The sequence below is a fragment of the Neomonachus schauinslandi genome, chromosome 11 (genome assembly GCF_002201575.2).
Source record: "Neomonachus schauinslandi chromosome 11, ASM220157v2, whole genome shotgun sequence".
NCBI lineage: Eukaryota > Metazoa > Chordata > Mammalia > Carnivora > Phocidae > Neomonachus > Neomonachus schauinslandi.
In genome coordinates, this window is record NC_058413.1 from 102,061,692 (window position 1) to 102,085,201 (window position 23,510).

General features: G+C 36.6%; 2 protein-coding genes across 3 annotated transcripts in view; one reads left to right on the forward strand and one right to left on the reverse strand.

Annotated features, from left to right (window-relative positions):
* Positions 1–23,510, forward strand: part of IL18 (interleukin 18) — a 100,165-nt gene that overhangs the window by 37,555 nt on the left and 39,100 nt on the right. The window lies entirely within an intron of this gene.
* BCO2 (beta-carotene oxygenase 2) overlaps positions 1–23,510 on the reverse strand; it is a 40,030-nt gene that overhangs the window by 6,348 nt on the left and 10,172 nt on the right. The window contains 6 exon segments of the mRNA XM_044919202.1: positions 10,272–10,439; positions 11,362–11,522; positions 12,545–12,673; positions 17,965–18,067; positions 18,833–18,956; positions 19,140–19,355. Coding sequence (XP_044775137.1) covers positions 10,272–10,439; positions 11,362–11,522; positions 12,545–12,673; positions 17,965–18,067; positions 18,833–18,956; positions 19,140–19,355 — 901 coding nt within the window.

Below are 23,510 nucleotides of genomic sequence, written 5' to 3' on the forward strand. Positions count from 1 at the left end.
AACAGATGAATAGAAAAGCAAAATGTAGTATAGACATACAGGGAAATATTTAACCTTTAACAGGAATGAGATTCTGATACATATTAAAACATGGATGACCCTCAAAAGGATTATGCTAAATAAAATAAGCCAAACACACAAAAAATAAATCTTGTCTGCTTCCACTTATATTAGGTACCCAGAGTAGGCAAATGCATAGAAACAGAAAGTAGAATAGAGGCCCCCAAAGGCTGGAGAGAGGGGGAATAGAGACTTGTTATTTAATGGGTAGAGTTTCTGTTAGGGATGATGAAAAAATCTGGAAATGGACAATGGGTATGGCTGCACAACAGTGTTCATGTACTCATGCCACTGAACACCTAAAAATGGTTAAAATGGTAAATTTTATGTTATGTATATTTTATCACATAAAAAAATAATAATGCAGAGATGACATGTATCCTTCATCCAGATTCACCAATGATAACGTCTTGCATAACAACACAACAATATCACAGCTGGAAAATTTACATTGATATAATCCACCAACTTTATTCAGATTTCACCAGTTGAACATGCACTCATGTATGTGTGTGTGTGTATTTAGGTCCATGCAATTTTATCATGTGTAAATTCATGTGATCACCACCACATTCAAGATATAAAATCACCAGGAAGATCCTTCACACTACTTATTTTTAAAGATATAGCCACACCAACTCCCCCACCACTTGACCCTAGTGAGTAGAGATTTTGATAGTCTTGAGGAACTAGAGGGACAAAATGTGGAGTTCAATGACTGCCAAAAAGGAGAAGCCCTGATAAACCCCTAGTTCTTTGGGTCAGGACCCCTTAGGTCAGCACCTAAGAGTAAGAATAAACAAGAAATAGTCCAGCTCTTTCAGGGACTGTATGCTGCTTCAAAATATCTCAATCCCTATAACTAGATTTAAGAATATCTGGAACTGATCATATACCCTAGCAATCTGCCAAAAGCAAAAAAAAAATTTTCTCTGGAGGAGCATAATATCATCCTGGATCTCAAAATATCTCTACAAATTTTCAAACACAATATTCTGTACACAATAAAAATTAGCGAGCGCATGAGAAGACAAGAGAGTATGATTAAAAAACAAAACAAAACAAGATAACAACAGAAACAGAGCCACAAGGGATCCAGATAATAGAAGCTATCAGACTAAGTATTCTGAATATGTTGGAGGAAATTCTTTTAAACTGAGCATTGTAGCAGAGAACTAAAAATGATAAAAGAGAACCAAATTAAAATTCTAGAACTGAAAAATGCAATGGGAGTTTAAGAATTGAGAAGCAAGGTTTAACAGCAGAATAGACACAGCTGAAGAAAGAATGAACTGTTAGATAAGGAAATATCCAAAACAAGATGCTTAGAGAGACACAAGGATGGTAAATACTAAACAGAACATAAGCAACAGATGGACAGAGTGAAAAAGAGTGACATGTGTACTGTGGTCCCAGCCAGAAGAGAAAGTATTTACCAAATGTAACATTTGAAGAAATAATAAGTGACATTTTTCTTTTTTCTTTTTTTTTTAAAGATTTTATTTATTTATTTGAGACAGAGAGAATGAGAGAGAGAGAGAGCACATGAGAGGGGGGAGGGTCAGAGGCAGAAGCAGGCTCCCTGCCGAGCAGGGAGCCCAATGCGGGACTCGATCAAGGGACTCCAGGATCATGACCTGAGCCGAAGGCAGTCGCTTAACCAACTGAGCCACCCAGGTGCCCAATAAGTGACATTTTTCAAAAACTACTGAAAGACATTGAACCATAGATTCAAGTATCCCTAAAAACACCCACATAAAATAAATAAAAAGAAAACCATATTGAGAGATATCATAGGACTAACTACAGAAAATCAAAGAGAAGATTTTAAAATCAGAGGAGGAAAAATGATCAACTTCAAAGGAGCAAAGCTTAGACTGACTACTGATTTCTCAACAGAAATCAGAATACAATCAAATATCTTTAAAGTGTCAAAATAAAATAACTAACAACCTGGAATTCTTCATCCCATGAAAACATCCTTCAAGAAAGTAGGTAAAATAAAGACACTTTTTTTACAGGCAAAAATATAGATTTCATCACCAGCATATCTGAACCAAAGGAAATACTAAAAGATGTTCTTCTGTCAGGAAGAAAATGATTCCACATGGAAGCTCAGAGAGACAGAGAGGAATTAAGAGCAATTGAACGGTACAGATGTGGGGAAATGGGTAGTATTGGGAACTATGATTACATAAAGCAACATTAGTAATAATGCCTTGTAGGGTTTAATAGAGAGAAAATTAAAATATACAACAACAGTAGTGTATAAATTGGGAATATAAGTATAAATGTGTGTGTAAATATAAGTGTCCAGAGTTCTTGCATTGTCTGCAAAGAATTAAAAGAACCAATTTATAATATATTGTGTTAAATGAAGAATGCCTATTGTAATCTCTAAAATAACCACTAAAAGAATGTATACCAAGCTAATGGGCAGAGGGTGGAATGAGGTTTGAGGAAGGGGAGATGGAAATGAAACAATAAAATATACTCAACCAATCCAAAGAAGGCAAAAAAAGAGAGAAAGAACAATGACACAAATAGGAAGTGAATGGTAACATGGGATTTTTAAGCCTCAGTATAGGTGATTATTCCAACTAAATGCTCAATTAAAAGTCAAGAATTAGGGGCACCTGGGTGGCTCAGTCAGTTAAGTGACTGACTCTTGATTTCAGCTCAGGACATGATCCTGGGATCATGAGTCCTGGGATCGAGCCCCACTGCGGGCTCCACGCTCAGTGGAGAGTCTGCTTGAGGACTCTGTCTCTCTCCCTTTGCTCCTCCCCACCACACACATGCATGTACACCCTCTCTCAAACAAATAAATCTTCAAAAAAAAAAAGTCAAGAATTAGCACAATGGATTTTTAAAATATATGTTGCTTACATCGTATACATTTAGAAAGATTAAAAGTAAAAGAATGGAAAAGTTAGAGCAGGCAAACACTAAGCAAAAAGTAGACTTTAAGGCAAAAACCATTACTCAGAAACAAATGTTCAATAAATTATCAAGGTAAAACAAGTTAAATTTGTATGTCCATAATAACAGAGCACCAAAATATATAAAGTAAAAATTAACATAACTATAGGGGTGTCTGGATGGCTCAGTTGGTAGAGTATCTGACTCTTGATCTTGGGATAGGTCATGAGTTCAAGCCCCATGGCGGGGGTAGAGTTTACTTAAAAAAATAAAATTAAATAAAACTAACATAACTATAAAAAGGGTGGCTGGGTGATAGACATTGGGGAGGGTATGTGCTATGGTGAGCGCTGTGAATTGTGTAAGACTGTTGAATCACAGACCTGTACCTCTGAAACAAATAATACATTATATGTTAAAAAAAAAAAAGAAGAAGAAGAAGATAGCAGGAGGGGAAGAATGAAGGGGAGGAAATCAGACGGGGAGAAGAACCTTGAGAGACTATGGACTCTGAAAAACAAACTGAGGGTTCTAGAGGGGAGGGGGTGGGGGGATGGGTTAGCCCAGTGATGGGTATTAAAGAGGGCACGTTCTGCATGGAGCACTGGGTGTTATACACAAACAATGAATGGAACACTACATCAAAAACTAATGATGTAATGTATGGTGATTAACATAACATAACATAATAAAAAAAAGAAACAGAAAAATCTATAGTGTAAGTAAGAGATTTCAATATGCCTCTCATGTTATATCAGAACCTTATATAATAGACAGCAATTAATAAAAATAGACACAATTTGGATATTATAAATAAATATGACCTAATTGACATATACAAAACACTACATCCAAAATTCAGAATATACATTATTTTAAATATACATGAAGCATTTAAAAATGATCTTATTCTGGGTCATAAAGCAAATCTCAATAAATTTTATAAATTTAAAAACATACAGCAAAATTAAGCTGGAAATCAATGGCAGAAAATAACTAGAAAAATCCCAATATATTTGAAATTTTTAAAACACATTTGAAAGAAGACATTTCAATGAGAGAAAATTCTTTAACTGAAAAGTAATAAAAATAAAACATATCAAAACTTGTGGGATGCAGCTAAAGAGAAATTCATCATCTCAAAGATATATGTTGTGGGGGAAAGGATGAAAAATAACAAACTAAGGATCCACATCCTTAGTTAGAAAGAGGGCACATTTTTTTTTTAAAGATTTTATTTATTTGACAGAGAGAGCGAGAGCAGGAACACAAGCAGGGGGAGTGGGAGAGGGAGAAGCAGGCTTCCTGCTGAGCAGGGAGCCCGATGCGGGGCTCGATCCCATGACCCTGGGATCATGACCTGAGCCTAAGGCAGACGCTTAACGACTGAGCCACCCAGACGCCCCAGAAAGAGGGCACATTAAGCACAAAGAAAGTAGAAAAAGCCAGAGAAAGACAAATACCATAGTTTCACTCATATGTGGAATTTAAGAAACAAACAGATGAACATAGGGGGAAAAGAAAAAAAGAGAGACGCAAACCATAAAACAGACTCTTAACTATAGAGAACACACTGAGGGCTGCTGGAGGGGAGGTGGTTGGGGGATGGGGGCTGGGGATTAAGGAGTGCACTTGTGATGAGCACTGGGTGTTGAATCACTAAATTCTACTCCTGCAACTAGTATTACACTTTAACCAACTAGAATTTAAATAAAAACTTGAAAAAGAAAAAAAAAAGAAAGTAGAAAAGGAAATAATAAAAATAAGAACAAAAATTGATGAAATGGAAAACACACATTAAAGAGGATCAACAAAGCCGAAAAGATAGTCCTTTTTTAAAAGCTTCATTAAATTGCTAAGACCCTGGCAAGCTTAAGCAAATGAACAAAAAAGACAGGAAAAAATAACCATATCAGGAATAAAAACAGGTGGTATCAATTAACCCTAGGTACATTTTTTTAAAAACACAGAATGATATTAGGAATAACATCAGGTAAATATACTTGAAATTTTAGATGACATGGATAAATTTCTAGAAAACCCCAATTTACCAAATTTGATACAATAAGAAATAGAAAATCAGAATAATCCTATATTATTAAAGAAATAGAATTCATAATTTAAGGGGTGCCTGGGTGGTTCAGTCGGTTAAGCATCTGCCTTTGGCTCAGGTCATGGTCCCAGGGTCCTGGAATTGAGCCCCACAGCAGGCTCCCTATTGAGCAGAGAGCTTGCTTCTCCCTCTCCCTCTGCTGCTCCCCCTGCTTGTGCTCTCTTGCTCTCTCTGTCAAATAAATAAATAAAACCAAAAAAAAAAAGAATTCATAATTTAAGATCTAACTATAAGGAAATTTGCAGGCCCAGATGGCTTACTTCTTGAATTATTCCAAACATTTAAGAAATAATGCCAATCTTACACATTCTGCAGAGAAGAGAGAACAATTTCCAACTCACTGTATGAGATCAGCAAAGCCTTAATACCAAAATTTAACAAGGACATTATAAGAAAGAAAAATTATAGGCCAATTTTATTCAGAAAATACATGCAAAAATAACCTAAGCAAAATATTAATACAGTAAATCTAACAATATTAAAAGAAAAATACATTGCAACCAGTTGGTATTTGGTTCAGGAATGAAAGGTTAAGCTTCATATTCAAAAATCAATAAATAGGTGTTATAACCATTTCTTAAATTAATCAGTATACTTCACCACATTGATGACATAAAGGATAAGTCCTGTGATTATCTCAATAATACAGAAAAAATAAAATAAAATCCAACATCCATCCATGATAGAAATTCTTAGTAAACTATAAGTAAAAGGGAATTTTCCTAAGCAAGCAAAACTCATCTTTAAAAAAAAATCTAGGGGCGCCTAGGTGGCTTAGTTGTTAAGCATCTGCCTTCAGCTCAGGTCATGATCCCAGGGTCCTGGGATCAAGCCCCACATCCTGCTCCTGGGTCAGCAGGGAGCCTGCTTCTCCCTCTGCCTCTCCCCCTGCTCATGCTCTCTCTCTCTTTCTCTCTCTCTCTCTATCTCGATGTATCTCTGTGTCTTGAATGAATAAATAAAATCTTTAAAAAAAATTTAAAAGTAAATAAATAAAAATTAAAAAACTTTTTAAAAAAATCTATTGTGGCACCTGGGTGGCTCAGTCAGTTAAGTGTCTGCCTTCAATTCGGGTCATGATCCCAGCATCCTGGGATCAAGTCCCACATGGGGCTCATTGCTCAACGGGGAGCCTCCTTCTCCCTCTGCCTGCCGCTCTCCTGCTTGTGTGCACTCTCGCTGTCTCTCTCTCTGATAAATAAATAAAATCTTTAAAGAAAAATCTATCAATAACTTATGTCCACACAAAACCTGCCCACAAATGTTTATAGTAGTTTTATTTATATTTACCAAAAACTGAAAGCAACCAAGATATCCTCCAATAAATGAAAGGATAAACAAACTGTGGTACATATATACAATAGAATATTATTCAGTGATGAGAAAAATGAGCTATCAAGCCACCAAAAGACATGGAGAAACCTTAAACGCATATTACTAAGTGAAAAAAGCCAGTCTGAGGGGCACCTGGGTGGCTCAGTCGGTTAAGCCTCTGTCTTTGGCTCAGGCAATGATCTCAGGGTCCTGGGATCAAACCCCTTATCAGGCTCCCTGCTCAGTGGCGAGTCTGCTTCTCTCTTTCCCTCTGCCCCTCTCCCCGCTCATTCTCTCTCTTTCAAATAAATAAATAAATAATGTTTAAAAAAAAAAAAGGGCCAGTCTGAAAAAGCTACATAGTCTAGGAGTCCAATTATATGACATCTTGGAAAAGGAAAAACTATATTGACAGTAAAAAGATTACTAGTTGCCAGGTGTTGAGGAGGGTGGGGAGGGAAGAATAGGTGGGAGATGGTATTTTTAGGGTAGGGAAACTATTCTTTATGGTACTATATGTAATGATGGATACATGACCTTATGCATTTGTCAAAACCCATAGAATTGTACAACACAAAGAGTGAAACCTAATGTAAATTATGGACTTTAGTTAGTAATAATATATAAATATTGGTTCATCAACTGTAACAAATATACCACACCAAGGCAAGATATTAATAATAGGGAAACCTGGGGCAATAAGGGGGAAGGGAATATACATGGGAGTTCTCTGTATGTTCTGCTTGATTTTTCTTTCAACTTAAAACTTCTCTAAAAAACAAAGTCTACTAGTTTGTTTGTTTTTTGTTTTTTAAAATCTATATCAAACAGCATACTTAATAGTAAAAGGTTGAAAACTGTTCCTCTCAGATTAGGTACCAGATAAGGATGCCAACCATCACTACTTACACTCAACACTGTACTGGAGATGCAGTGAAGTAAGGCAAGAAAAAGAAAACCAATAACTAGTTTGGAAAGGAAGAAAAGAAAACCATCATTACTTGCATAAGATATGATTGTGGATGTACAAAATCTAAAGAATCTATAAATTATTAGAATTACTGAATTACTGTATTCGTTACTGAATACAAGATCAATAAAAAAATCAATCATATTGCCATACAGCAGTATTAACATAAATGAAAGAGAAAGTAAATAACATTTAAATTAATATAAAATAATATCAAGGGGTGCCTGGGTAGCTCAGTTGTTTAAGCATCTGCCTTCAGCTCAGGTCATGATCTCGGGGTCCTGGGATCGAGCCCCATGTCGGGCTCCCTGCTCAGTGGGGAGTCTGCTTCTCCTTCTCCCTCTCCCACTGTCTCTGCCCCCACTCATGCTCTCTCTCTCTCTCTCAAATAAATAAATCTTTTAAAAAAATAATAAAATAAAATAATATCAAATACCTAGAGCATCTGAGTGGCTCAGTCAGTTAAGTGTCCAATTCTTGATCTCAGCTCAGGTCATGATCTCAGGGTCGTGAGATCAAGCCCCATCTCAGGCCCTGCACTGAGCATGGAGCCTGCTAAGATTCTCTCTCTCCCTCTCCTTTGTCCCTCCCCCAACCCATGCTCTCTCTCTCTCTCAAAAAAAAAAAATATATATATATGTATATATATATATATATATATATATATACACATTCTTACATATATATAAAATACCTAGAAGTAAATCTAATAATTTAATAATCTTTTTTATAATCCAAAAGATGTATAAAATGTGTACCCAGACAGCTATAAAACACTTTAAAGAAATGATAAATGGAAAGATATATTGTGTTCATGTACTGGAAGAATCAACATCATGTAAAGATGTTAATCTTCCCTCAAATTAATACATAGATTCAGTGCAAATGCAATTAAAATCTAACAGGTTTTTTGTTTTTATTTTTGTGTGTGTGTAGAAACTTACAAGCTGATTCTAAAATTTATTCCAAAATGTAGAGGGCCAGGGAATGGCCATGACACTTATTATAGAAGAAAAAATTAGGAGGACCTGACCTGCCAAACATCAAGATTTTTTATACAGTGACAGTAATCAGAACAATGGCATACTGGCACAAGAATACATAAGGAGACCAATGGAACAGAATATAGAGTCCAGAAACAGAACAATACATATACGGGTACTTAATTTTTAGAATTAAAAATTCTTCTAGAGGTAATATGGGAAAATATTTTCATGACCTTATGATGGGAAGATGTCTGAGACAGGATGTATAATGTATTACTCATAAAGAAAAAACTGATATATTGGAACATGCTTATTCATCAAAAGCACCACTAAGATAATCTGATAAAGGTATCTACAAAAATACTTATAGCAATTTCATACTTAATGGTGGATTATTAAACATTTTCCAAATGAGATGGGGAAAATTATTACTGCTATCATCACTTCTTTTCAATTTGAGGTCCTAGCTAGTATAATAAGGCAAGAAAAAGAAATAAAAGGTATATAAGTACTGGAAAGAAATGAAACTGTCACTATTTCAGATAACATGATTATATACATAGAAAATTGAAAATAACCTACAGTTCAAGTATTTAAAGCCTAATAAGTGAATTTAGCAAGGTCTCTAAATATGACATAAATATACAAAATCAATCAATACCAGCAAAAACAGAAAATGAAAGTTTAAAAGATACAATTTATAATAGTTTCAAAACATATTTAATGCCTAGGGATAACTTTAACAAAAGATATGTAATATCCTGACACTGAAAACTATAGACATTACTGAGGGAAACTTTAGAAGACTCAAATAAATGGAAAGATATTCCATATTCATGGATTGAAGACTTAATATTTCTTACTGTAGTAAAGATACCAATTATCCCCAAATTGATCTATAGTTGCAACATGATCTCAATCAGGTTTTTTTTTAATTTGCAAAACTGATAAGTTGATTCTAAAATTTATGGAAATGCAAAAAGGCCAGGAGAAACCCAGGCAATCTTTAAAAAAGATTTATTTATTCATTTTAGAGAGAGAGAGAGTGCATGCAAGTGGGGGTAGGGACAGAAGGAGAGAATCTTCAAGCGGGCTCTCATAGAGCCTGATGAAGGGCTAGATCCAACAACCCATGAGATCATGACCCCAGCCGAAACCAAGAGTCAGATGCTTAATGGAATGAGCCACCCGGGTGCCCCAAACCCAGGCAATCTTAAAAAAGAAGAGGGCTAATGGACTTATACTGCAGATATCAAGACCTATCATACAGCTATAATAATATAGGTCAGCTTTGTAAGTATAAGTAACTTTAAAATTAACATTTTTAAAAGATTTAAAAATAAAACTACAAGGGCACCTGGGTGACTCAGTCAGTTAAGCAACCAACTTTTGATCCCAGCTCAGGTCTTGATCTCAGGGTCATGAGTTCAAGCCCCGCGTTAGCTCCACACTAGGCATGGAGCCTACTTTTTAAAAAACTTTTTAAAAAAATAAATATAAACAAAACTACAGCTCAAAACAATTTACATTACATAATACAAAGGAAAAATTTTACCTTGGATTCAGTATCAGGAAAATGTGAATCCCTTCAGCTAGATGAACTGAAACACTTTCTTTTATTAGAGAATTAAGATATTATAGTCCATTTTGTTATCCTTTCCAGGTAACTTAAGAATGTGTAATAAGGAACTAATCACAAGTGCTCCAAAACACATCTCTTGGTTTTCTTTAATATGCTTTTTATTTATTAGGTATTAAGTAAGTACTTCAAATTATTTTTAAGTATTAAATAAGTAAATGACAAAGCTGTGTCTTCAAAACCATTCTCCTTCCTTATCTGCCAAAGAAGCAAGAGAAACAGCTAATTCCAAAGCCAATCAGAACCTGACAAATCAGAGATGTTTACCTGATCAAGCCCTTCCCCAGATTTCCTGAGATTCTGTAGTTGGTAAACTTCCAGGCTTCTTCCATCATCTTGACAGCACAAATCAATTACAACACAGCCCTGGTCCTCAAAGGCATTGATTTGATGAAAAGTAACAAAAGGTTTACTGTAGTACATTCCTGGAAGAAGCTGCAGGGGAAAATACAAACAATGAAAGAGAGATATTTTGTTTTTTCATTTTTTTTCTTTAGGGGACAGACCCACAAAGTTTAAATTAAAAAGATTCCCTCCCTTTAAATGACAGGCCTAGTAAGTGTAAAAAGTAGAATTTGGAATGTAGAAGCAAACACTTTGATTTAAGCATCCTTCTTTAAGCCGTCACATCTCATATTAAATAATGAATTCTGGAGCTATCTGATACAAACCAATCAATGATTACAATGAACTTAAAAGTCCTGATGAAATATGGCCCAAGGTTTTGAGGGATAAATAAATCCTGGATTCTATCTTACATGATTAAATAGAAAATACTGCTATTAAGTAGCTTATGACGAACTCTTTGAAAATGCACTCATTACCAAAAATAGGATTTTTCTGGTAATGAAATTAGGGTAGAATAAATTTAGAATATTATCTCTTTAAAGAGACTAAAAGAAGACAAATATAATAGTACTACTAATCAGGAGTATAGAAAGATATTTAACTAACCCACGCACCTTGGACTTTGGTAGGATTATCATATTTACCTATCAAGAAGTCACAGGAGCAAGCAATTAAAGTAAGTGCAAAAGTTCCAAGACCTCTGCATGAACAGCATTCTCTTTAATAAATATCATCATATGGAAAAATCCATGCTTAGATGCTAAGAAGATTTCCTAGATGCCATTTTAGTTAAGTCAGATAATTAAAAGTGTAAAACCAACAATTTTCTAATATGCAAAACCCACTGTATTAACTAATAAGTGAGCTAGCCCTACCTACGGAAGAAGGTAATATCCTTGATTAAGAGAGTCTTATGCAAGCAACGCCCAGGGAAAGTAAAAATCAACCACAGGAAAATGTGTCTTTGTGTCCAATAATTTTCATGATAAATATAATCAAAATACTCCACCTCTCCAGTGTGCTTATCCACCACATGAAACCGTGTATTATACTGGGGTTCCCAGCTTATTCCACTTGAAAAGGCCTTTCCCCGAATTCTAGAAGTGACAATTTTCCACAAATTCATCTTTAGAGGCTGTTCAATGAAGATTATATAGTTCCTCGTCATTCCTAAAAGGTTCCAGCAAATAATAAAATGTTATTTGGCAAATTACAGTTGTCTGAAATGTAACAGTTACGGGGACTTATCTGAATGCCTGGACATAGTACTGCTGACCTAAGCAAAAGCCAGCCAGAAATAATCCTTCACTATTTCCCAGCTTTGTTTTACATATTTCCTGTTCCTACATAAAAAAGGGAACTGCTTAGAATAGCTTGGGTTGAATACCGTCAGCTTGCTTTTTATCTTTCTTATTTTTCTTTTCAAATTGTTTGTTTTAGGAACAAAGTAAAGAAGCATAATATTAAAGTGTCATTTGTGATCGAGATGTTTATTCTGTAATCCATTTGCTATTTGTACTGAAGGTAAGGATTCAGGAGTAGATTGGCCATAACAGTTTAGAACGGAGAAAATAAATATTCTGAGAAAGAGCTGAAGCAATCAAACAGAATATAAATTTCCCCCAGGAAATATAGTCAAGACCTTTTCATGTATGATTATTACCTGTGGCTTAAAGTTACCTAAAATTTTGAATTCTGTCAATTTTTTTATGGTCAAATGATTTTTTTTATTAAGGCTTTACTTTTTTTAGAGCAGTTTCAGTTTTGTAACAAAATTAAAGGGAAGGTACAGAGACTTGTCATATATCCTCTGTCCCCACACATGCATAGCCTCCCTTTTATCCACACCTCCCACTAGAGTGGTTGGTACATTTGCTATACCTGATGAACTTCCACAGACAAATCAGAGGCACTCAAAGTCCATAACTGACCTTACGGTTCACTTTTGATGTTGTCAATTTTTAAGTAATTGCTAGTACTAAAATAAATACGTCTTTTTAAGCAGTCATTTGGCCAGGGTAAGAAGTATGTGACTGAGTAGAATAAACTTAACTGGCATTAAAATGCAACCTTGGTCTCATTATCAGCATCCTTTGATAAGCTTATCAACATAGTATTTGCCCAAACTAGTTCCTCTGCTACAGCGACATTAAGGCAGATGCCATTGCAATTTACCTTATGTCTGGGCTTACCAAAGCTATGATAGTAAGAAGGTTTCATCCTCTCTGCAGAGGCAATAGAACATATCACCTGGGCTCCGTGGATTGTCTCCCCAAGATCCACCTTCTCTGGAGGAACCCGAATAATATTATAGCAAGAACCTGGAAAACAAAGTCCTGTGTTATTTTACACACATTCTAGAATAAAAGATAACCCTCACACTCATGGACTACACAAAAGCAGTTAAGAGATTTATACAATATATGCCTGACATCCATATTTCATAAAGGGTTATTTCAAACAAAGACTTGGATAAAACAAAATATTAACTGGGGCGCCTGGGTGGCTCAGTCATTAAGCGTCTGCCTTCGGCTCAGGTCATGATCCCAGGATCCTGGGATCGAGCCCCACATCGGGCTCCCTGCTCGGCGGGAAGCCTGCTTCTCCCTCTCCCACTCCCCCTGCTTGTGTTCCCTCTCTCGCTGTGTCTCTCTCTGTCAAATAAATAAATAAAATCTAAAAAAAAAAAGTTAACTTTATGAAAGTCACATTAGGTAAGATTTTAAAGTAATACACACAAAGTAATTATTTTATTGCATTTTTAGTTTATTGCATTTTTTTTCATGATTAATACCTAAGTTTATTGCAAAATAAACTCCCAAAAGTTTACCCTCTCACTTCCTGAAGATGAACTCATTCTCTATAGGAAGAGATTAGGTACCAGCCAGGATCATCTTCAAATTCTATTTGTCCCTCTCCCGACTCCCCAGTCCCTACAACTACAGTCTCCATTTGCCCCCACACCCACTTCTTCTCTCCAATCCTCTGGATCCCTGGGGTCTCTCTGAGTCCTATCTCATCCTTTCTCATCAATGCATTCATGCAATCACCTTCATTCATGTAATCATTCATCTTACTGCTTCGTCAAGAATCAGCTCAGGTAACCACTCCTCAAGTAGCACTCCCTGACTCTTCCCCACCCCAAAGGTATTTGGTGTCCCTCCTCTATGCCCTGAATATATCCCAGTCACAGCACTTGTCTTACTGAACTATAATTTTGTGCTTGTTTATCTGCTTCCCAGTATACTGGTGAGTTCTTCAAGGGCAGGAATTGTGTCTGATTCATCTTTGCATCCTCGGTACCAGGCAAGGACTTAGAATTCAATAGGCACAGTACAAATAGCTATTGACAGATTAATTAACAACATATGTTTTTTAAATCATTCAGTGAATAAACATATACTGAGGTCATCTCGAATTATATTTCTGGTATTAAAATTGCCAATGCTGGTCCTCAAAAACTGGACCAATAACTTGCAGAATTTTGCAATCGTTGAGCTTCTTTTGGAACAAGTTCTCCATTCATTTGTTCAGCAATTACTTATTGAGTGCCAACTATATTCCAGGCACTCTTCTGAGTGTCCTAAGTTTATCTTCCAGACACTTGTATACAGCAGTGTGCAAATATACAAAGGCTCTTCTTTGATAAAGCTCAAATAAAGCATTCAGAGGTTAAAATATAAAGCATGAGATGATGAAAAGATCTACAAAGAAAAATAAAACAGGGAACGGGAATCAAGCATAAGTGTATATAGATGGAGGCCACTGTTTGCAATTTTCGATATGGTGATCTGAGGCTTAACTAAGAAGGTGACATCTGAGTAAAGACCTGAAGGAGGTGTGGAAAAGAGTCTTGAGGACACCTGAGAGAATCACATTCCAGGCAGAGAGAAGAGTAAATGCAAAGATTCTCAGCCAAGAGTAAGTCTGGAGTGTTCAAATAACAGCAAGGAGGCCAGCGTGGCCCTGTTATAGTAAACAAGGAGAAGAGTCTAAGGAGACGAGGTGGGTGGGTTAAAAGAATAACTGGCTGATATGCTGAGAATGAGCTGACGGGACAGAAGCATGGAGATCCATTAAGAAGCTATTACAATAATTCACATGAGAGAGGATGGTGGGCTCAAACCAGAGTGCTGGCAATGAGAGGTCATATGAAGTGGCTGGATTTTTTATTTATTTTGAAGGCACTTGCTGCAATTGCTTTTTGACCAACTGGATATGGATGTGAGAAAGACAGGTGGGAAGGATGATTCCAAAATTATCATCCTGAGGAACGTGAAAGATGAAGGATCAACTGAGATGGGGAATATTTTAAGCAGAAAAAATCTAGGGGAAAATTTCAGGAGTTTGGTTTTTAGATAAATTAATTTTGTAATGCCTATTAGACATCCTAGTAAAAACACTGAGTAAGCAACTGGATATAAAATACTGGAGAGGTCTGAGTTGGGGATATACATGTGTTCTGAGCACCCATGATATATAAACAGTGATGAGTTATAACAGCGATAAAAGACAAGCTCTACAGTTCAAGAGTATCATAGAGCCATCTAACTGATTACATATATTTAACTAGTACTAAAAACTACCTAGATTGATTAATGTTTAGAGGATTTTTGTTCATTTTTAAAAGTCTTTCTAAAAATATATGGAAAGGCTAAAACAATTAAAAGCTTTTTACTTCTTTTTTTTTTTTTAAAGATTTTATTTATTTATTTGAGAGAGAGAATGAGATAGAGAGCATGAGACGGGGGAGGGTCAGAGGGAGAAGCAGACTCCCTGCCGAGCAGGGAGCCCGATGCGGGACTCGATCCCGGGACTCCAGGATCATGACCTGAGCCGAAGGCAGTCGCTCAACCAACTGAGCCACCCAGGCGCCCAAAAGCTTTTTACTTCTTAAAGATAGAAACTACTGGTGAGCACTTTATTGGGGGAATCACTAAATTTTCCCACAACCTAGGTAGTAAGTTCCCTGCAAGGACATGTACATTCCAGTTCCAGTTCAAAAACTCCTCACTGGACTAAATCATCAAGTAAAAAGAAGGAGGAGGAGAGGGAGGAGGAAAGAAAATTCAGTTTTAGTTGAGGTTAGGAGAAGATAAAGAGAAGAACTGCCCATCTCAGTAGCTGGATTAAGTGACAAGACTCAATTCACTAAATTTAACCACTCTTAGTTAATGAACTGTTCTAATCACAAGTTGTGAAGCCCTGAGCAAGGCAGACATATACCCAGGAAACAGCCAGCAGAGGAAAGCCCAAAAGAATGACCTCCCCAATACTGTGAGTCTAACTCTGGGAGACTCTTCGTGATTTTGTATAATAGCAAATTGAGGCAAAGTAACAAGACAGCCTCTGATGACTGGGGGCAGGATTTCTCAAAGATCCAGGAGTCACTTGCACCAAAATCACCTGGGGACCTTGCTCGAATGCGCCAACATAAGGGGTAAGGGAGTAGTTAAAATGCAGATTCCTGGCCCCTTTTCAGGTCTATTGAACCAAAATCTCTGAAGATAAAGCCCAGTAATTTATATTGCTAGAAGTGTTCAGAACATTCTTAGGTACACTAAAGGCTGAGAACCTCTGATCTAATGACTATTTATTTTAGAATATATAATTCAGAATGGTTAAACAGTTTTTATCATATTATGAACTAGTTACAAGGTTATCTACTTGATTGATAGAGTCAATTTATTAAGAAATTTATTTTTTGTCAACCATATTTTAATTAACAAGAAAATAGTTCTACTTAGGAGAATTCTATGCAGCTTGGTTCTGTAAAATGCTTCTTGATGTAAGAAATAATTAATTACAATATTTTAATATGTTGCTAAGGGAAGAAAAAACAGACCAAAAAAGCATATAGAGTAGACACCATTTTTTAAAAAATGAATCTTGGGCGCCTGGGTGGCTCAGTCGTTAAGCGTCTGCCTTCAGCTCAGGTTATGATCCCAGGGTCCTGGGATCGAGCCCCGCATTGGGCTCCCTGCTCAGCAGGAAGCCTGCTTCTCCCTCTCCCACTCCCCCCTGCTTGTGTTCCTGCTCTCGCTATGTCTCTCTCTGTCAAAAAAATAATAAATAAAATCTTTAAAAATAAATAAATAAATAAAAATAAATAAATAAAAAATGAATCTTTTTTTAATGATCAGAAAAGATGGACAAAAAACTGCTGAGTCAGTTTACCCATTTGCTGAAAGATTTTACCTAAAAGGGTGTTTGCTGTGTTCTATAACAGCTTTGAAGGATACACCCCTACCCTAGATCAGGTAATAAAGAAGAGGAGAGAGACCTGGGTGATGAAGTTTCAGGGTACCCTATCTCTACATGAGCAAGTAAAAAACACACCTGCAGTATTCATTTTAATATACATCACAGGTATAAATATGGCGAGGTAGAGACCAATAACCTGCAAAGCCAATTACTTACCAAAAGTATACATTAACCTACACAAAAGTTAAACTCTACAGAGGTTTCACAGGTTATAGATGATAGATTGACAGCTAAGATAGAAATATCTAACAGCTACCCATCTCTCTTTATTTTAAGATTTTATTTATTTATTTGAGAGAGAGAGAGTTAGACAGAGCATGAGAGGGGAGAGGGTCAGAGGGAGAAGCAGACTCCCTGCTGAGCAGGGAGCCCGATGTGGGACTCGAAACTGGGCCTCCAGGATCATGACCTGAGCTGAAGGCAGTTGCTCAACCAACTGAGCCACCCAGGCACCTGACCCATTTCTTTTCAAACAGAGAGACATGTACTTAGGTTATAGGAACATGAATTTGCACGCTCTGAGAGTCTTCTGTACTCAGCAATGAGTAATTTCTAAGATGGTCTATCAGAGTGACTTTGGATGTGATTCAGGCTCAAGACCAGTCTTACACACTTAGAAGTTTGCCTAAGCAAGTATCCTAAACCTTCTCAAGGTTCACTGCCATTGTCTGTAAAATGGGACAATTATAGTACCTTTCTCAGAGAGTTGTTGTAAGGATTAAAGGAGAAAATATATGGAAAAATGCTTAACACCAGCATATACTAGACACTCGTGCTCAGTAAATGTTAGCTATCATTATTAACTATTAGAACTTTCTGGGGCAGATAGGTAGGCAGTTGGAAAAGTATGTGGGTGACCAGGAAAGAGATGTGATATAAACAGCTATAAATACAACCACACTATAACCTTAACTTACCTCATGGTGTGTTACTCCCATGATAAAAATAAATTCCTTCCCATGTGATAAACAATGTACCTTCCCCATATCTCTTTGCTGCAGTATTCTACTTTTTGTGTACTTACAATATAATACTTTTAAGAAATTCAAGTTTGAGAAATACATATTGAAAATCCCTACAATGCCTGTGAGCCAAAAAGCACAACAGAATATAAAAATGTAAGTCATGCTGAAAAGGTCAAATAGCAAATCAGTTGCTAAGTGTATGTGCAAAAGGACCACAGAACACAGGAAATTATATACTTTAAGCTCAGTTATACCACTTTGGAGATTTCTTTCTGAACATTTCAAACAAAGTTCCCGTAGGCTTACAACCTTAACCATTATGAAACCCTGGGAAGATAGTTAACCCCTAATTATTTTTAAAAAGGCCCCCATCCCAACTTTACCACGTGGCCCAAAGGAGTTCCCCATGTTGTATGCTGTTCCATCTGGGTCATAATGAGGATGTGCAGTTGCTCCATTCACAGCAATAAATTTGCTCCAGTCTACCTGCAAATTTAAGACCATCAGGGACTTTTAAATGTTACATAGGCAGATCTCTACTTAGATGCAGAGACAGTAGGAATGTGTCAAATATTTTAAAAATAGAATAGGAAAACTATAGTATAAGCCCTAATCTTACTTCTGAGAAATCAAAATTATTTTTCCTACTAAAGAAACTGAGACTAAATAGTAAACAAAAACTCCACCACCAGCAACAACAAATGGACAGAAACGATTATCCAATAAGGATTTTTTTCCCCAAGATCACAGGAAAGTACTAAAAATAAGAGTTAAAATTAAAAGTCTGGTCCAAAATTTTATTTATTTTTAATTAATGTGTTAAGTGAAAGCAGTATGGGTCTAGACAATCTCTAGTCCAATTCTACCTGTAGCTAGGAAGAACATGAAATGACCAAAGTAAATCTATACTATTCTATTTCTCCTTTACCATAGCCTTTATATATTAGGACTAAGGAAGAAGAAGTCTAGAACTGTCTCTCTTTTTTTAAGATTTTATTTATTTTAGGGGGCGCAGAGGGAGAGAGAGAATCCTGAAGCAGACTCCCCGCTGAGCACTAAGACAGTTGCAGGGCTTGATCCCAGGACACCAAGATCAGGACCTGAGTCGAAATCAAGAGTCAGCCACTCAACTGCCTGAGACACCCAGGCGCCCCTCCAATTTCTTCTTCAGATATCTACTACTCTGAAAAGTATGTTGAAAGGAAAGACATTTTAGGGTCCATTTTATTCATTTTTTAGCCTATATTTTACCTTTTCTGTTTTTTCCAGAGCTTCAATGTCCACTTTATTCATAAAGTTGATCTCAGAGCTAACATAGTAGTCGCCCTTGTACCGCACATAGTTGACATTGGTATTGTCAGTCATTGCTGAAACCAAACCCCAGAGTTAAACACCACAATGTATGGTAGCACACAATCAGAGCAACAAAACAGCTTAAATATCCTCTCATACCAAAAAAAAAAATCTATTTCAAAATATATATTTATATAGATTCACACATATCATAATTAAAGAATCATCACTATCACCCAGAAATTCTGGGTACAGTAAAGGCTGCTTACCAGGCAGCTCAAACTTTGACATGAAACGTTCAAAAACATTCTTGCATGGATCAGGGAGAGCCAGCGTGCCAAATTCTGAGACGACAATTCGGTCATGAACACTATTGGCCTTATATGTATCACTCTGCAGGAACTTGCTTCTATAGGTCACCGTGCCCTTCTCCATCCTGAACTGGTGAAGCAAAGCCATTCCATCAAACCAGTGATTGTACCTTCAAACAGGAGCAAAAAGAGAAAAACAAATATCAGTAAGAAAAATATGGGGTAAAAACAAGAGCCTTCAAATATAGAGATAAGGAATCGGAATGGGTTCCCAGCACAACTTGATTATTCAGAAAAGTTGAAATTAAGGGATGATACCTTTTGAGTATATCCTGGAGTACAATAGAAAAGAGCAACCTACATTCTCCTGACCCCTACCCCGTCAAAAAACTCACACTTAGAAGGCTAAAAAAACCCTCCAAATTGGTGATTCCTAAGATAATTCTGATTTTTATCCTATAGCCAAGAGAATAACATGCAAGGATATGGAATATTTGACATTTTCTCAATTAAAATGGGTTCCTACGCTTTTAGAAATAGTTATCTTCATATCTTATATTTTCCCTTTACTTTAAAACTTTTCAATTTATCAGAATTATGCTAAAGTAAACAAATAAGATAACTGTACTTACTGGATAATCATTTTTATACATATGATTACAGTAGAAATGATCTATTTAAATGATGAAACATCAAAAAACTATAAAGAAAAACTGGTAGCTTTGCTTTTTAAAGGGCTTCACATCATACAGCCTTTTCATTCATGTGCTTGATAGACTGAATGCTTAATGTCTTCAGCACGGATAAGCAAGGCTAACACCATTGCCTTAAGGCAATGGTCCTGAAAGCAGGGACTCAAAGAGATATTCGTACACCTGTGTTTATACAGCATTATTTACAATAATCAAAAAATAAGCAAACCAGTGTCCATTAAAAAGGAAGGAAATTCTGTCACATGATACAACATAGAAGAATTTTGAGGACATGGTTATAAATGAAACAATCCAGTCTCTCTCTCACACACACAAGGTATAGTTTCAGTTTTGTAGGAGGAAAAAGTTCTGAAGATCTGTTTCACAATGTGATAAACTTAACACTAACTTTTACCCCTAAAAATGGCTAAGATGGTAAATTTTATGTTATGGGGTTTTTTTTAAGATTTTATTTATTTATTTATTTATTTATTTATTTATTTGAGAGAGAGAGAGACAGTATGAGTGGGGTGAGGGGCAGAGGGAGAAGAAGAAGCAGACTGTGCTGAGCACGGAGCCCAAAGCAAGGCTCGGTACCAGAACCCTAAAATCATGACCTGAGCCAAAGTCAGATGCTTAACAGACTGAGCCACCCAGGCACTCCTATAATGTTTTTTTTACCACCATAAAAAAAATGCAGGAAATAAAGTAAAAAAAAAAAAAAGACTCTCTTTACCAAGTGATTTGAGATGCCATCTTTATTATTAACTTAATTTCCAATCGTTTTTGGGTTTATTTCTTGGCTTTCTATTCTATATCACTTATCTATTTATTCATGCACTGATATCACAATGTGTTAATTATTGACGCTTTATAGTATTTTTTTAAGATTTATGTTCTATTTATTTGAGAGAGAAGCATGAACAGGAGGGGCAGAGGGAGAGGTAGAGAGAGAATCTCAGACTCTGCGCTGAGCACATAGCCCAATGTGGGCCTCAATCTCATGACCCTGAGATCATGACCCGAGCTGAAACCAAGAGTCAGATGCTTAACTGACTGTGCCACCCAGGCACTCTATAGTATCTTTTAATGTCTAGAAGGGGCTAGTCCCTTCACTAAAAAACCATTAGTGTTTTTTTTACTATTCTTGCATATTTATTTTTCCACATAAACTTTATGTTGATTTGTCTAACTTCTTTTAAAAACTTGTTAGAATTTTTATTAAGATTGCGTCAAATTTTAAAATTAACCTAAGGAGTACTGACATCTTTATGTTGTTGAAATATCTTATTCAAGAACACAGGATGTTTTATCATTTGTTTAATTGTGTCTTTCGGGAGTGTTTTAAAGTTTGCACATTTCTTGTTAAGTTCCTAAATATTTAATCTCCTTTGTTGTTACTGTAAAGGTTTTATCCTATTATGTTCCCTAACTGGTTATTGTTTGTGTATATGAAGGCTATTGATTTTGGTAGGTTAATTTTACATCTAGTTACCTTACCTTTTATTGTTTTAGTCTTGTCATTGATTTTTGTGGTTTTCCAGATTTACTAAAATATCATCCACAAACAGAGATAGTTGTACTCTACTAATCCTTGTGCCTCTAATCAATTTCTTTAGTCTAACGGTATTGGTTACATCTAGTTGAAAAGCAGTGGAATAGTGGCCATTTTCTCCTTGCTCCTGTCTTAAAGAAAATACTTGTAGTCTTTCCCAATTTAATATTACTGGTTTTAAGACTAAGATTAAAATATATTATGTTTGTGTATATACATACATCTATGTAAATACATACGTGTGTATATATACATGTATACACACATATATTTGATATACATATATTGTATATACATATACATATAGATTATGTATACATATATATGTGTGTGTATATATATATATAATCATGTTAAGAAAGTATCCATCAAGTCCTGTTTTATGAATATTTTTATGAGGAATGGATGTTGACTTCTGACAAAAGTTTTGTCAGCATTTATGGAGATAATCCTATGATTATTTATGCTAAAACCTATTAATATGGTATATGATAGGGGCTCCTGCGTGGCTCAGTCGTTAAGCGTCTGCCTTCGGCTCAGGTCATGATCCCAGGGTCCTGGGATCGAGCCCTGCATCGGGCTCCCTGCTCGGCGGGAAGCCTGCTTCTCCCTCTCCCACTCCCCCTGCTTGTGTTCCCTCTCTCGCTGTGTCTCTCTCTGTCAAATAAATAAAATCTTTTTAAAAAACACTAAAAAGAAAATAATTTCAATAATTATTGCTATTCTAATCTAAACACCTCTAAAAACACAATACACAGTCCCAAACACAATACCCCAGGTGTAACAGCAGACACTCAGTTTCTTCATTTAAGAAACTTCATATTCTTTTCTTTCCTTCTTATTTTTTTTTGTTACCACCTCATAGTATTGACTCACACTGAGCTGTCAACCAAAACCCCTAAGTAATTTTTTTTTAAGATTTTATTTATTTATTTGAGAGAGAGAATGAGATAGAGAGCATGAGACGGGGGAGAGTCAGAGGGAGAAGCAGGCTCCCTGCCGAGCAGGGAGCCCGATGCGGGACTCGATGCGGGACTCGATCCAGGGACTCCAGGATCATGACCTGAGCCGAAGGCAGTCGCTTAACCAACTGAGCCACCCAGGCGCCCAACCCCTAAGTAATTTTTAACACATTTTGCTGTTAAACCACATCACTTTCATCCTTGTGCTTGTAAAATTTCTCTTCCTCTACATATACCTTTAATGATACTCCACTTGTTAGATTCCATCTCATAAGATCCTTCTAGACCTGGGCACCTGGGTGGCTCAGTTGGTTAGGCGACTGCCTTCGGCTCAGGTCATGATCCTGGAGTCCTGGGATCGAGTCCCACATCGGGCTCCCTGCTCAGCAGGGAGTCTGCTTCTCCCTCTGACCCTCTTCCCTCTCGTGCTCTCTGTCTCTCATTCTCTCTCTCTCAAATAAATAAATAAAATCTTTAAAAAAAAAAAGGTCCTTCTGGACCCTATCATTCCATGTACTCTTTTACTCAAACCAACCAACTTTTCTCGAGTTTTCTCGAGCCCCTACTATTCTGCCAGGCTGTGCCAAGACCAGTGCTTACAGGCACGTAACTAACTATGTCATAAAGTTGTTCTCTGAGACAACAGACAAGTGTTAAAAAAATACTATCTGTGCACAGAAGGAGCAACAGGATGGAGGATGTGGGGATCAGGGAAGGGTCTAGAGGAAAAGAGACATTTGTCTGGTTCCCTAAGGATGTTTGCCAGTTGGAGAAGGGGAGAAGGGCATCCTAGGGAGAGGTGGTGAAAGAAAAAAGAAAGAAAGAAAGAGAGACAGAGAGAGAAAGAAAGAAGAAAGAAAGAAGGAAGGAAGAAAGAAAGAAAGGGAGGAAAAGGAAAGTGAGGGAGGGAGGGAGGGAGGGAAGGAGGGAGGGAGGAAGGAAGGAAGGAAGGGAGGAAGGAAAGGAAGGAAGGAAGGAAGGAAGGAAGGGAGGAAGGAAGGAAGGGAAAAGGAAGGAAGAAAGGAAGGGAGGGAGGGAGGAAGGAAGGAAGGGAGGAAGGAAAGGAAGGAAGGAAGGAAGGGAGGGAGGAAGGAAGGAAGGGAAAAGGAAGGAAGA